Below are 16,694 nucleotides of genomic sequence, written 5' to 3' on the forward strand. Positions count from 1 at the left end.
ATAGTAGTGAGTGACATTGCAAATGTTTTGTCAGGCACTTATTATTCATTAACACATAGAGCTTAATGTGCCCACAGATACTGTTTATTATATGATACTCCATGACTGACAGGTTCATGACAAAACATTTATGTAATAAACATTTTTAATCCAGGATAATGACATTGATACTTGCATAGCAGTAAGTGACATTGCAAATGTTTTGTCAGGCACTTATTAAAAGTTATTATTCATCAACACATAGAGCTTAATCTGCCCACAGATACTGTTTATTATATGATACTCCATGACTGACAGGTTCATGACAAAACATTTATGTAATATTTCTGTTCCAGGATTGTAACATTGATATTAAATGAATACACCAGCACACTGATCCATGAATGAGTACACAGTACTCCAGCTGAGTGTTTTCACGACCCACAAACACGCATTCCTTGTCCCCCAACAAAGCTCCCTCTGGTTGCTGCCTATAGCTGTCACCATGTACCCCTGTACTAACAGCCCAGTCAGTGTCCTACCTTCCTCCATTGTACTCAGTCAGAACTAAGCCAACACGCGACCTGTTGCATGGGTAGTGGGGGCTGGTGGTTGTCAGGGGCAACGAATAAACAAATCCGGAGTTCATGGGTCATGAAGAGATCTAATTAAAGATTAGGCGAACTGCGCTGCAATCAATGAATTGTTTGTGGAAAGCAGGTATTGTAGTGTAGAGCAACATGTGAGGTAGTGTTTCCACCATTGTGTTCCTCTGCTACTGTGACAGTAAAACAGTAAAACAGTAAAACAGCGAGCCGGCAGCAGAGAGGGAGGGAGACGGGGGTTGTGTTTGTGTAGTGACAGTAACCAACCGTAGGCAATATGGCTACCATGTATTATAGACCGTACACAGCAGAGGTAAGTCTCTCCAGGAGTGTTCTTGTCCACCGCTTATCTATCATTCTGGAAACATACGAGATGGTTTTAACCTTAAACTGTTCTAGATATTTGTTCCTTTAAGAATGCTGTTTGAAACTTTTAGGCTGAAGTTGTAGGTCTATTTCTATTGAATTCTACGCAGCCTGCTTTTAAACATGTCTTTACATATTTATGTGCAGAATTTCCATATTGACAGATAAAAATATGCCCTGAATATATTTCTACAGTCTTGTTCAAAGAAAATGAAAAGATGTCTATCCATTTGCTGATTCTCTTTAAAGAATAAAACCATATGAAGCTGTTTTTGTTTCAAAGCACTCTACCACATCTAATGTTTATCATGAATATCTGCTATCAAATTGCTGTGCTTCTATAGTCGTGGCAAAGTGCCATCATTACATGGACTTGTATCTATTGCATGGACAATTTACCAACTTAGATTCAGTTTCAGTCCAAACCACTTGAAATATGTATCAACATAAAACCCCATAATGTTATGCCAGCCCAATGAGGAGCAGTAGGTGGCAGTGTGTGAGGTGTAAACATGCTGGTGATGGCCTACATACCGGATACTGTAAGAAACAGTATAAGCTGATAAGGGGATTAATCATGTTACAATATTACTTGGTCATGTGTAAGCACCCGTGAAGATCCGGGTCAAAATAGGTCTCCAGCAACTCATGCTTGCCATAATAGGCGACTATGCTTGTCGTAAGAGGTGACTAATGGGATCGGGTGGTCAGGCTCGCTGACGTGGTTGATGCATGTCATCATATCCCAAGTGCGTGGATCGATGCTCATGACGTCAATCCCTGGATTGTCTGGTCCAGATTTGATTATTTACAGACTGCCATCATATAGCTGGAATATTGCTGAGTGCGGCGTTAAACAAGAAACAAACAAAGTGATATTGCAAACCTTTTATCATCCTCTTAATTATTTTATAGCGGTATTACATGTGTAAGTATGTCAAATAATGAGAGTCATAGCAGGCATTTAGAAGCTGGATGTGATCATGACAAGGAGTATTCTTGATGGGGGACTTCCTGCCCCTTCATCAGTTGGATGACAGGGAGGGAAACATGACATATACATACGATTGAACACAGTTATAATTAGATTTACATAAGTAAAGCTAGTTGTGACAAGACTGATGTTATACAATTAAGAGGAAGTTCATGGACATGACAGTTTAAAGTGTTTGGACAATAGATTAAATGAGTTGTTTGGGTAGATTAGGATTACAAAATGACTTCTGTTTCGAGTGGTGTTCAGTTTACTTTTCTGAAAAGGAATTATTATACCATTTATTCCGCAGGTAGTTCCAGCACCTGTGTGTATTACGTGTATAATCATGCAGTAAGACTAGCGTTATCACTTATATAGACAATTATAACAAACATGAAGCTGTTGGCAATTGGTATTAGTTTTCAGTAAATTCTTTTTCATTGATGAATTGATTAATTCAGAGAGGCATTGATAGATGGCAAAATATCAACTTTCAATAAAGTTTATATAAATAACCTGTGTCCATTCAATATACTTCCAAAGTTTTAATCTTCACATCTGAAATATCAACATGCTTTCATGCCGGAAACAGTTCGAGATACATTCCACACTTTTTTTTTATGTTCTGAATGTTATTTTAAGAAAACGCAAGTTAATGTGCTCTCAGAGAACAATTTCAAGACACAGTTCTTCAAGTAATAAAGTTAATGAGAGATTAATTATGCACATCAGCTAGCATCATTGATTAGCTCGTTAACACTGGCAATAAGATTTCTAATAACATTCCTAGTGACTGCTCTATTGTGCCTGAAGCGGTACATCACGCAATGTAGCTGCAATAAGCCTCACCATGATTGGAAACACATGACTTGGCAGGGCAGTGGGGAATTACGAGCTCTGTTACACGAGGGAAATATTGATCATATCACACCCAGCCACTCACTGCTGGAGAAGTAGGGAATAAACACAAGTTATGTTGCTGCTGCTGATAGGGTATTGTGGGTAGGTGCCAGGTGTTATTGCAACACTTGATGTATCACCTCATTGGAGGGGACTTCATGGGGAGAACAAAGGCATATTAGGCTCCCACAGTCCCCATATTGGAGAATATGAATGGAGAAATAGATTTATGTTGTCTGTGGATGCATGAAGAGATTAAATCGCTTATTGAACGTGAACCTCTTCCGTTTGTCCTCTCCCTACAGTGTTATCTGGGTACGTTATGTATCTACTCTGTATCATGTATCAGGGACATAGGTAGTTTATGGGGCTGTGGATTAAACCATGGCAGAGATCACAGGTTAATGTGTTGGCACTCAGACGCACATCAAGTAGCAGTATCATGTATCTAATGATGAAGGACACTTCTAGCAGGAACCATGTGCATTAATAGCAGGAATCTAGGCACTATTAGCAGGAATCAAGGCTCTATTGCTATTAGCAGGAATCAAGGCTCTATTGCTGGAACATGGGCACTATAAGAAGGAAATAAGGCACTATTAATGGGAGTACTGCACAATTAGTAGGCTACTTGGTACTATTAGCCGTAACCGAGGCTCTATTGCAGGAACATGGACACTTCTAGCAGGAACCTAGGCACTTTTAGCGGGAATCTAGGCACTTTTAGCGGGAATCTAGGCACTATTTCTTAAAGTGGTACTAGTAATGAGGCAGTGTGGAGTAATAGTGCAGAAAGTAATTACTGCTGTTTTTAGTCACATCACATCATTCTTCACTGCCACGAATACAAAGTGAACATAAAATGCTTTCTATTTCCTGCCAGCCAATTCGTGATGGTGAGCTGCCCCCCTATGAAGCCATGGAAACCATTCTGCCAGAGTATGAATACATCTTCAAGGAGGGTGAGACTACTGAGAAGACATCCCGTACATATCGCAAAGATCCGCAGTCTAATCGGACCCAGCATCACACTCAGCGCACAACAGTAACTGTGGGACCCAGCAGGTGTGTGTCTGCTTACACTCAAACCCTGTTAGTGTGGACACCCTGTCTACAGTCAAGCCCTGTTAGTGTGGACACACTGCCTACACTCAAACCCTGTTAGTGTGGACACCCTGCCTACACTCAAACCCTGTTAGTGTGGAAACCCTGCCTACACTCAAACCCTGTTATTGTAGACACCCTGTCTAAACTCAAACCCTGTTATTGTAGACACCCTGTCTACAGTCAAACCCTGTTAGTGTGGACACCCTGTCTACAGTCAAACTCTGTTAGTGTGTAAACCCTGCCTACAGTCAAATAATGTTAGTGTGGAAACCCTGCCTACAGTCAAACCCTGTTAGTGTGGAAACCCTGCCTACACTCAAACCCTGTTATTGTAGACACCCTGTCTAAACTCAAACCCTGTTATTGTAGACACCCTGTCTACAGTCAAACCCTGTTAGTGTGGACACCCTGTCTACAGTCAAACTCTGTTAGTGTGTAAACCCTGCCTACAGTCAAATAATGTTAGTGTGGAAACCCTGCCTACAGTCAAACCCTGTTATTGTAGACACCCTGTCTAAACTCAAACCCTGTTATTGTAGACACCCTGTCTACAGTCAAACCCTGTTAGTGTGGACACCCTGTCTACAGTCAAACTCTGTTAGTGTGTAAACCCTGCCTACAGTCAAACAATGTTAGTGTGGAAACCCTGCCTACAGTCAAACCCTGTAATTGTGGAAACCCTTCCTTATGTCAAACCCTGCTAGTGTGGAAACCCTGCCTACAGACAAACCCTGTTAGTGTGGAAACCCTGCCTACACTCAAACCCTGCTAGTGTGGAAACCATGCCTACACACAAACCCTGTTAGTGTGGACACCCTGCCTACACTCAAACCCTGTTAGTGTGGACACCCTGTCTACAGTCAAACTCTGTTAGTGTGGACAATCTGTCTACATTCAATCCCTGCTAGTGTGGAAACCCTGCCTAAAGTCCACCCTGCTAGTGTGGAAACCCTGCCTACAGTCAAACCCTGTTAGTGTGTAAACCCTGCCTACAGTCAAACCCTGTAATTGTGGAAACCCTGCCTAAAGGCAAACCCTGCTAGTATGGAAACCCTGCCTACAGTCAACCCTGTAAGTGTGGAAACCCTGCCTACAGTCAAACCCTGTTAGTGTGGAAACCTTGCTTACTCAACAAATTTCCTTCCCCATCATATTTTGAATTCATGTTGCCATGCTTTGTAGAAGCAACTTTTCTAACTGACTGATCAGTAAAAAAAGATATTGAAAATATTGAGATACCGGTACACAAAAGTGTATAAGCAAATGTCCTCAACCCAACTATTTTTTTATATCTGGCCTACCAGTAATTGTTGTTTTATGCCATATTTTTCATTGTTCAAAGACATTTCGTATAAAAACAATTCCCAAGTATTTGTAAATTGGGTATAAGGATAAATAATTGGAGCGATATAATGTGTAGATGTCCCTTTTCTCTCTTTGAAATAGGCGCAATGACTATGACCCATCTGTGATGGTGATAGATGCACAGATGCGGGAGACGGACAACTATCGGACCGCAGTGACACGCATGGGGCACGACATTGTGACTCTACGGAACACCGTGCGGTCTCTTGAGAATGAGAACAGTCAGCTCCGTGGCAGGGGCTACAATGACGCCACAGCCCTCATCATCGACTCCACAGAGACGGAAAGCCTCAGCAAAACTGACCTTGCATCGCGATATGGTGAGGGGGAGCTTGGTGGAGCGGACTTAAATAAATAATAAATACTCATTGTCACTCTTTCAAAACAACTCCTTCAAGTACTGATATTTCTAAGTTGTTGACAGTGATGTGGCTAGCTTGTGGATTATTTGCTAATTTAGGCCAGATCAATTTTTAGGGTTCAGCCTTCTCTAAAATTCGGATAAGAAAATGCCTCGATGTATCAGTGGTATGTTTATTTCCACCAAGTAACTGCTCATCAACAAGACTTTTGTGTTTGAATGAGCTCAACAACTGTCACCTATAGTTTAAAGGCAGAATTAAAAAAAAAAAATTCCCAGGCATTTTATTCTCAATAGTGAAAAGGGCGGCAGGACATTTATTTTGATGTTTTACTTGTTTCCCACCAAGAATACAAACAAACACAACTGAGCACACTTTGAACTCGGCTTCTTATCAAATCGTAGGATGTCAAGCAGTTTATTTTATGGAGAACAGAGTATGTTTCATATGACGCAGGAAATTTGAAAAAAATATTTTTTTAATTTATTTAATTTGAAAAATATTTATTGGCAATAGGAATAACTGACGGCACAAGATTTAAGTGACGCGCCTATGCTCGAGAAACATTTTGTTTGTTTATTTTTAGACAAATAATTATGAAACATCACGAGGTTGAGTTTCCAAACTTAAAGTTGACTGTATGTAACCCACATGTTGTGATTGTGTGTGTAGTTGTTTGAATGGGGTTGTTTGATGTTGGCAGCATCGCTGAGGGAGAAGTTTGTGTCGCAGATGGCCACTGTGAAGAGCTACAAGGACAAGGTACAGAGGCTGCAGAACGAACTCATCAAGGTGAGTTGTACCACACACGCAGTGGTTGTCTTCTTCTGTAGGACTGGTCTTTGTTGTGACTGAGACTCGGTGGTTACACACAAACAAATGTTTTCCCTTAGGCTTTTATAGGAATGTTATATTTTATAAATATCTAAGCATTCAACAGCTATTACATGTACATGTGTACACAGTCTGGCCTTAAAGCAGCAATAAAAACCAACAAATTTACTAGCTTAGCCAGCTCCTTTTCCGTGTACAGGAAGCTAAACACACCACCCCCCACTAAATATTGAAAAACATGGTTTTAATTACTGGAAGGATGTACATTTAAAAAAAAAAAATCTTACACAAAATCATCCAATCACAGCTGCCAGATGATTCAATCTGCACTGAAGGTTCTCTACGAAAACTGTTTGTCTAACGACTGATTCTGATTTGGTGTAGTAGAGCCGGAGATCTCGCTAACGTCTCCTTATCTCCACTACAGCTTGTGATCATTACACAAACTCTGCTAAGCACTACTGGTTTCATGAAACAAGGGGCCCCTTTCACAAAATGATTATGTATATTGGAGTGAGGATAGACTCAGCTCTAAGATACATCATGTAAGACATACTACATACTCCGATACTTTACCTTGGACATTGGATGTCATAGCGCTAAGATGATGTTAGAGCATGACACTGCACATATACCAAGTTATTATTGTCTTATCACTAAGACAGACACTCATATTACTAAGATGAATGGAACCAAAACATGAACTGAGGATGAACCTTACTGCTAAGATCACTTTGATGGTTGCTCTTTTAAATGATGACAATCAACTGCTCCGACTAAATAACTCATAGACTCTTGCACATACCATTAACTTGGCCTTATCACTTACATATTCCCTCATAGTAAGATCGTGTTGGTGAAAAGATTCCCGACAAGAACATGCCCTTGATGAACCTGTCCTGAGCATAACCTGAAAGTGTAGTCGCCTTATTGCTGAGAAGGTGGGTGGAACATTGACGTGGTCGGGTGTGTTGTAGAAAAATGACCGAGAGAAGGAGTACTTGCGGATGTCGCAGGCTCACTCGGGGCAGCAGGAGCTGCTGCAGAGGCTGCAGGAGAAGATCCTCAAGCTGCAGAAACTGGAGGAGACTGTTCGCAAGCAGGAACGCGTCATCGAGAAGCTGGAACGCATCATATACAAGCTCAAGAACAGTAAAGGAGGTATGTAGTCATCAGTTAGCACAAGTTACCAGAGGTTATGATCAGTTGTAGGTAAGCATTTGAATGGAAACTCGGATTAAAACAGTCAGCATGTAATACAAATTGGGTGAGCTTGGAACACCAGCATTTAGCATTTAGAAAATTGACAGTATGGCACCTATTAAAACCACAAGATAAATTTGCTTTCAGAGTACGAGTGGTAGTGAACAATCTTTATTCAAATGTCAATGAAACTGATATTTTTAAATAATAGTTACTGGATAATGATATACCTCTTCTGCACTTCTTTTTCTGTAAAAAAAAGTCTGTAAAATACACACAAAAATATGGACTGTCATGTAAATATACAGTCCTAATAGGGTGTGCTTATAATTTTTCCTTACAAATTGGCCTCATAGTTGTTCAGGGGGGTGATTTTTTAAGTGGGGCACTTAATATGACAAAAATGGTACCCATAATCCTTCCATGAAGACTAATTTAGTGATGTATGAGTTGTCTCCCTTATGCAACCTTTAGTTCTGACAATTCAACAATGATATTTTGTAATAACCTGAAAAGTGGATCACTATTTCATATTGAATGCTATTATCCAGTACCAGGGCTAGTTGGGGGAACATCAGAAATTTCAAACTGATGAATTATCCAAGGATTACTAGAACCAACAAAACTCTTGTTTTGTTCTTCCCCAACCAGAGGGTGTATCTGGTGACTTCAACAGTGCAATGGCGGAGGAGAATCGGAGGCTGAGACAACAGATCATTGATCTGCAGGTTTGTACAAAACTCCTATGTATGTTTCTCATGCCTAAGCCTTGTGGGGATTCCAGGTCAGGATAGGTCCCCAGTAAACCCAGCTTTTCATAAACGCCAACCACTTTTTGGATCAGGAGGTCACACACCTTGTGATCTGGTTGATTTTGGGTCATCAAATGTTTGTATTATTGCTCATGCTATTTACCACATGGTTGCAGCCAGTCTTGGGGATTGGGTGTACACAATGGCTGCTGAGTATGGCTGGTATGTTTATGGGTGAGCAAAGCCCTGAGGTGCCCTGGATGAAAGCAAGTGTCTCAGTGATGGCTGGTTTGTCCGATCCAGACTTTACAGGTTATCTGAACCTATATACCCCCAGTGACACATCTTATTATAATCCAGTAAAGTTAAATCTCATATACAGGGATGACATTATGTCCACGGGATATTATATAATATCCCCAGGATTTTATATAATATCTCTTGGATTTTATAGGATATTCTGGTCATATTTGCTATATTATGTGTTATAATATCCCAGGAATTTTATTGTAATGAAATATAAAATCAAATGACAAATGTTTTCTTTATTTCCGGAGGATCGAACCCACAACCTAAGTATCTGTAGCCCAGTTAGTGTACAGAGGCGCTGATAAATCACAATGCTTTTTAGAAGGTCTTTTTCAAGAACCGTACGCCAGCAACAGACAATTTATGCCCGTTTCCTAATTTCATTGAAAGTATGTTTGAAACATAAAAGTGTTGATTAATGTTGTTTTAAGTTTCTTTATCGGTTTATAGTTTGGATAAAACACTTCCCCTCGGATTTTTATGATATTTTAAACCTTTATCCCACGGATGCAGGTTTAAAACATAACAAAAACCCTCGGACGTGCTTTATCCTACACATAGCTATTGTACTGGAAATATCCTGTATATATTGAGGATATCTTCATCTTCCCCTAACCACATGTCCTGTGTTCTAAGCACATCGGATGCTTGAGAAAGTGATGTTTGCCATGATGTTCAAGTAAGACATTGATGTCTACCCTGCTCGTGTTCTACTCCAGGAGCAGCTGAAGAACTCGGGGCGCGGCGGGGATGACCTGGAGAAGCTGGAGTTGTACCAGGCTCTGGAGCGGGCCGAGGCTCGCATCATGGCGCTCGAGAAGCAGGTAGGGCCTTGCAGTTGAGAGCAGGGTCCCGTCGTACAAAACAACCTTAGTGCTACGATGATCGTAAGCTTGTGTCCAGTATTGGAGATACGATCACCTATGCACTTAGATCCCTTTGTACAATGGCACCCCGGTCACATCCTTCTATACTGAGTCACTTTGACAACACATATTAAATTTTTTGTAATATTTTGCATATGACCACAAAAATCTAGTTAAGTTGTTCTGGACATTTAAGCATGCCATAATCTAACACGATAATGTCATTGTTGGCATTCAAATTTCATTCTGTGTGTTTGGAGATGGTCTTGACCGCCGAAATCTTTTCTGATTTCGTGTTTTCATTGTTTCAGTACAGAAGGATGCGATATGCAGACTTGATACAAGCCTAATTTAATAAACCAGGATAAAACAAATATTAACTACTATGTTGTCTGTATCGTTCTTTTTCATAGTCCCAGTAATTGGAATATCTGGTAAGTGCAAGAAGTCACCATGCTGTGGTCCTGAGTTATTCTTGGCTTTTGTTTTTTTGTTACAGCTGTCAGAAAATTCTCGGAACTGGGGAAGGGAACGAGCGGACATTTCTATTCGACTGAATGAGGCGGAGCATGGCCTGGGGAGGAACGCTACAATGGCCTCTCATGAATACCCCACTCTCGTACGTTCATCTTACGCAATATCTCAGATTCAGTGCATCCTGGAAGTGTTGACACACAAACAGGGCAGAAGGGTAGCCTCCTGGGTAAAGCATTTACTCATCATGTCAAAGGCCTGGGTTTGATTCCACCCACTGGTATAGTGTGTGAAGCCCCTTTTCTCGTCAGTCCTGCTGTCTTTTGCTTGAATATTGCTAAAAGTGGCGTAAACTATTACTCACTCACTTTACTGGGAGTCATTGGGCAATACTTATCTCATCTATCTCTCCCTACCTGTCCTATCTGTCTACCTGTCTTACTTGTCTTACGTGTCCTACCTGTTTCACCTGTATACCTGTCTACCTGTCTTACTTGTCTTACGTGTCCTACATGTCTCACCTGTATACCTGTCTCACCTGTCTACCTGTCTACCTGTCTTACTTGTCTTACATGTCTCACCTGTATACCTGTCTACCTGTCTTACTTGTCTTACATGTCTCACCTGTATACCTGTCTCACCTGTCTACCTGTCTTACATGTCTCACCTGTATACCTGTCTCACCTGTCTACCTGTCGTACTTGTCTTACATGTCTCACCTGTATACCTGTCTCACCTGTCTACCTGTCGTACTTGTCTTACATGTCTCACCTGTATACCTGTCTCACCTGTCTACCTGTCTTACTTGTCTTACATGTCTCACCTGTATACCTGTCTCACCTGTCTACCTGTCTTACTTGTCTTACATGTCTCACCTGTCTACCTGTCTTACTTGTCTTACATGTCTCACCTGTATACCTGTCTCACCTGTCTACCTGTCTTACTTGTCCTACATGTCTCACCTGTATACCTGTCTCACCTGTCTTACATGTCTCACCTGTATATCTGTCTCACCTGTCTACCTGTCTTACTTGTCTTACATGTCTCACGGTCTACATGTCTCACGGTCTACCTGTCTCACCTGTATACCTGTCTACCTGTCTTACTTGTCCTACATGTCTCACATGTCTCACCTGTATACCTGTCTCACCTGTCTACCTGTCTTACTTGTCTTACATGTCTCACCTGTATACCTGTCTCACCTGTCTACCTGTCTTACTTGTCCTACATGTCTCACCTGTATACCTGTCTCACCTGTCTTACATGTCTCACCTGTGTATCTGTCTCACCTGTCTACCTGTCTTACTTGTCTTACATGTCTCACATGTATACCTGTCTCACCTGTCTACCTGTCTTACTTGTCTTACATGTCTCACCTGTATACCTGTCTCACCTGTCTACCTGTCTTACCTGTCTTACTTGTCTTACATGTCTCACCTGTATACCTGTCTCACCTGTCTACCTGTCTTACATGTCTCACCTGTATACCTGTCTCACCTGTCTACTTGTCTTACTTGTCCTACATGTCTCACCTGTATACCTGTCTCACCTGTCTTACATGTCTCACCTGTATATCTGTCTCACCTGTCTACCTGTCTTACTTGTCTTACATGTCTCACGGTCTACCTGTCTCACCTGTATACCTGTCTACCTGTCTTACTTGTCCTACATGTCTTACCTGTATACCTGTCTCACATGTCTCACCTGTCTACCTGTCTACCTGTCTTACTTGTCTTACATGTTTCACCTGTATACCTGTCTCACCTGTCTACCTGTCTTACTTGTCCTACATGTCTCACCTGTATACCTGTCTCACCTGTCTTACATGTCTCACCTGTATATCTGTCTCACCTGTCTACCTGTCTTACTTGTCTTACATGTCTCACGGTCTACCTGTCTCACCTGTCTACCTGTCTTACTTGTCCTACATGTCTCACCTGTATACCTGTCTCACATGTCTCACCTGTATACCTGTCTCACCTGTCTCACTGTCTTACATGTCTCACCTGTATACCTGTCTCACCTGTCTACCTGTCTTACTTGTCCTACATGTCTCACCTGTATACCTGTCTCACCTGTCTTACATGTCTCACCTGTATATCTGTCTCACCTGTCTACCTGTCTTACTTGTCTTGCATGTCTCACGGTCTACCTGTCTCACCTGTCTACCTGTCTTACTTGTCCTACATGTCTCACCTGTATACCTGTCTACGTGTCTTACTTGTCCTACATGTCTCACCTGTATACCTGTCTACCTGTCTTGCTTGTCTTACGTGTCCTACATGTCTCACCTGTATACCTGTCTTACTTGTCTTATGTGTCTTACATGTCTCACCTGTATACCTGTCTCACCTGTCTACCTGTCTTACTTGTCTTACATGTCTCACCTGTATACCTGTTTCACCTGTCTACCAGTCTTACGTGTCTTACATGTCTCACCTGTATACCTGTATACCTGTCTTACTTGTCTTACGTGTCTTACATGTCTCACCTGTATACCTGTCTCACCTGTCTACCTGTCTTACGTGTCTTACATGTCTCACCTGTATACCTGTCTCACCTGTCTACCTGTCTTACTTGTCTTACATGTCTCACCTGTATACCTGTTTCACCTGTCTACTTGTCTTACTTGTCCTACATGTCTCACCTGTATACCTGTCTCACCTGTCTACCTGTCGTACTTGTCTTACATGTCTCACCGGTCTACCTGCCGTACCTGTCATCTGTCGCTCCTGTCTTACCTTTCTCACCTGTCTACCTGTCATCTGTCTCTCCTGTGTTACCGGTCTACCTGTCTTACCTGTCTCTCCTGTCTACCTGTCTACCTGTCTTACCTGGTATTACCTATACATGAATCTTAATTTCTTTGTCTAGGATGAACTGCGGTTGCAGCGTACGCTCCGGTTGGAACCGCTCCTGAGGTGAATCCCGGCCGTCCCAGTAGAGGGTACAGTGTAGATGCACATGGTGTCTCGGTGGTGTGCCCAGCTCAACGGACTCCTTCATCTCATTTCCAGTTTACAGAGTCTTTCCCTTCATTTGTAGCTATGAGTAAGAGCTGGAGACAACCCAGCAGAGATACCATATAGATGATATACTGGTGAGGACATCGGAGTTATCTGGTGCAAGGACATAGCATCCCTGTGTACTCTCCCTATGGAGTTGAGAAGACCTAGAGCCTCTGAGGAGGAGAGCGACCTGTTTGATATAGCACCATACAGACATATTATCATTACAGTGCTATTTTGTATCCTCCATCTCTAGATACTTGCTGTCATCTGTGCCACATATGTACAGGTCAAATAGGACGTACTGATACAGGGATTTGTCTCAGCGGATAGAGTTGTGTTGCAGTTATAATATTGAACAGTGCATGTGTCAATGACCCCACGTGATTATCACATTGAACGGTACGTGTGTCAATGACCCCATGTGATTATCACATTGAACAGTACGTGTGTCAATGACCCAACGTGATTATCACATTGAACAGTACGTGTGTCAATGACCCCACGTGATTATCACATTGAACAGTGCGTGTGTCAATGACCCCACGTGATTATCACATTGAACAGTACGTGTGTCAATGTCCCCACGTGATTATCACATTGAACAGTACTTGTGTCAATGACCCCACGTGATTATCACATTGAACAGTACATGTGTCAATGACCCCACGTGATTATCACATTGAACAGTGCATGTGTCAATGACCCCATGTGATTATCACATTGAACAGTACTTGTGTCAATGACCCCACGTGATTATCACATTGAACAGTACGTGTGTCAATGACCCCACGTGATTATCACATTGAACAGTACGTGTGTCAATGACTCAATGGAGATGATGTTTGGCTGGTACAGTGGTATAAAGAAACTGTCCTTGTTGATCTGTCTTCACATGACTCATACATGTCCACTTGATAACCTGTGTTCTGCAGGTACTTTGTGCTTCTCTACCAGAGTGTAGCTCGGGTGGCTGAAGGCAGCTGAGTGTCACTGATGGACACACAGGACGACATTATTACCCCCCGCAACCGAGTGGGGGAGGGGATATACGAGCGGAGTTCGTCTGTCCGTCCCCTAATATTACTGGTATTACTGGTCATGATCTTAAATGAGTTGAAAATTGGTGTCTTAAATTCATTTTTTCCAGAGAAGGGGTCTGTTTAATAAGTTTTTCTGATGACCTAATGTAACCCTTGTCCCTATCTCTTCTTAAGTCTTTATAGGACTCTCTTTTAATAGTTTATATTCACTACCATATGAACAAACAAAACTCTAATGTGCCCCATTGCGGGAAATAGTGATAGCACTGTTTGCTTGTTTACATGAAGGTCCAATGATCTCATATATTCAACCCTGGCTTCCAGATATTCCCAATGTGTGAGGGTTGGTCCCTGCGTGTCCATATGTCAAGTACATGTCCAAGTGTCAATACAACCTACACGAACAAACTGTGTGAAGGTATCGGCCTAACCCCAAACTGTTTTGACTAGAGTGTAGATTTAATTAGAAGTATTTTTGTTGCTATTGACAAACAGTTTGAAATATAAGCCACCTCTCATATCTAATGAGTGATATGTGAAAAGATAATAGGACTTGAAAGACTTGAAGAATCAGCTCGAGTCTGTTGAGACAGGCAAGTTGTAGACATCAGTGACTCATCGGTGTTGGCGATGTGGAGATGTGTGTATAATGTGAATAGTATCCAATCAAAATACAAGAAATCTGTGATGTCTCTCCTAGTCACATGACTATATGACCCGTGAAGGTCTAGGTTAGGATAGGTCTTCAGTAACCCATGCTTGCCGTAAACTAGGACTAACTTGTCGTGAAAGGCAACTAACGGGATTGGATGGTCATGCTTGCTGACTTGGTTGATACAAATCGTTGATCGTATCCCAATTGCATGGATCAATGTTCATAATGTCAATCACTGGATTGTCTGGTCCAGACTCGATTATTTACAGACAGCCGTCATATAGATGAGATATTGCTGAGTGCGGCGTTAATCAACAAACAAAGAAATGCATCTATACGCCTGTATACTGCTGGTTACGCTCTTAAACTCTGAAAACCAATCACTGGTGGCATTAAACAACAAAGAATTAACAAACACATGGCTATATAATCTCATGCTGCTCCATGTGTGAGGAGTGAGAATGCTGTGCTGTGAGAAACATTGCGTGACACCGAGAGTATCTAACAACTCATATGTGTCGTGTGTTGTGACGTGCAGTGTAGATAGTAGCCATTTGCCAGTCGTCATAGCTAAAGGGCAGATTAACAGCTGTTCTAAAATACTTCCTTGCAGTATAACCACTGTTTCTCTGTTTCAAATTTTGCTAGTTTCCCACTTGAAACAATTGTGGCAGATCATGGCATCGACTTATTAATATATTTATTATATTTAGTGACAACAGAGAAGCCAATGGTCAAACCAGCAGCCCAGGTCGAGGTAGCGATCACACGAAGTAGTCACTTGCCCAGTAATAGTTCACGGGAAAAGTTATCATTCTGGCACAAACATAGGGCTAGCATACTTTATTTCTTAAGACATTTTGGAGAATCATTTTGAGAATGTGTTTTGTTAATGTTAGTATTTCTATGATTGTATGTCACGCTTTTTATTGGTAATATGGTATCGCCATGCATGTACACTTCATGTAGAGGTTCCTGTACATATGTAGAGATCAGGCTCACAGCTGAACCTGTTTCTGCCCTGGTTCTACTGCATAGCTTTATCATCTGTAGTGTATAGATGTATCTCTTACGTTCCTCTATGACAATATGCAGTTAACTGAATAATGAACAAGAATTGATGGTGTATAAGTGACCAATCTGACTTATTGAAAGCATTGGTCATTCTACAAAGTTTTGGAAATTTAACTAATTGATTTGAAAGCATGTTTACTTTGATAAATGTATGACATTGCAATGGATGTTTTATTGTTGGATGTATCTGATGGTAAGTGGGATATTGTGTTTGCAGGACGTTGTTTAGTGGTTGTTATTACCGGTACTATGAGAGGATAGTGTTAATCATATAGACCTCACAGTTTCTACATGGCTGAAAGGTTAAGCCAGTTGACAATGACTGCAAGGCTGGGTAAGGAAGTTTGTATCTGTTCATGAATATTGTTCATGATATAAATGTGTATAGCTTATTCCAATTGTGTCATATACTTTGCAAATCTCCTTAGGCCAAACAGCAAGAAGATATATATCTTGTTGGCTGAAAGGCTGTCCCGATGTCGTCGTGCATGTCAAACTGCAGATATTTTAAACAATACATTTTGTATCAAACACTATTTACAATGTTCAAATAAATTATTTTATGATATATTTGTCCTGAATTGTCAGTCGATGCTGCAGAGGTGAAGATGTAGAGGACAAGATTCTGATTGATGGGTGTTTGTAGAACACAGACTTGGGGGGAAGGGGGAGGGGGAGCCATTACAGATAGTGGTGAACGGGCCGTTGTAGTGAGGAGTAACTCTGAATCAAGCATCAGTTTAACATGTGGCAATCTTGTTTCAATAGATGACTGGTAGATGTCACATTTCAATGGCATGCAGTTCTTCTTGATGG

The 16,694-nt window shown here is 41.4% G+C and overlaps 1 protein-coding gene across 2 annotated transcripts in view; it reads left to right on the forward strand.

Moving 5' to 3' along the window:
- LOC139469493 (coiled-coil domain-containing protein 33-like) overlaps positions 1 to 15,753 on the forward strand; it is a 37,179-nt gene extending 21,426 nt beyond the window's left edge. For both annotated transcript variants that reach the window (XM_071251678.1, XM_071251679.1), the window contains exons 13-20: positions 3,710 to 3,891; positions 5,380 to 5,618; positions 6,364 to 6,452; positions 7,472 to 7,655; positions 8,349 to 8,425; positions 9,478 to 9,582; positions 10,124 to 10,243; positions 12,973 to 15,753. In XM_071251678.1, coding sequence (XP_071107779.1) covers positions 3,710 to 3,891; positions 5,380 to 5,618; positions 6,364 to 6,452; positions 7,472 to 7,655; positions 8,349 to 8,425; positions 9,478 to 9,582; positions 10,124 to 10,243; positions 12,973 to 13,023 — 1,047 coding nt within the window. In that variant the 3' untranslated portion in view covers positions 13,024 to 15,753. The remainder of the gene's footprint in view (positions 1 to 3,709; positions 3,892 to 5,379; positions 5,619 to 6,363; positions 6,453 to 7,471; positions 7,656 to 8,348; positions 8,426 to 9,477; positions 9,583 to 10,123; positions 10,244 to 12,972) is intronic.
- The last annotated feature ends 941 nt before the right edge of the window (positions 15,754 to 16,694 follow it).

This window comes from Haliotis cracherodii, unplaced genomic scaffold, assembly GCF_022045235.1.
Source record: "Haliotis cracherodii isolate W230 unplaced genomic scaffold, xgHalCrac1.p SCAF_2, whole genome shotgun sequence".
Taxonomy (NCBI): Eukaryota; Metazoa; Mollusca; class Gastropoda; order Lepetellida; family Haliotidae; genus Haliotis; species Haliotis cracherodii.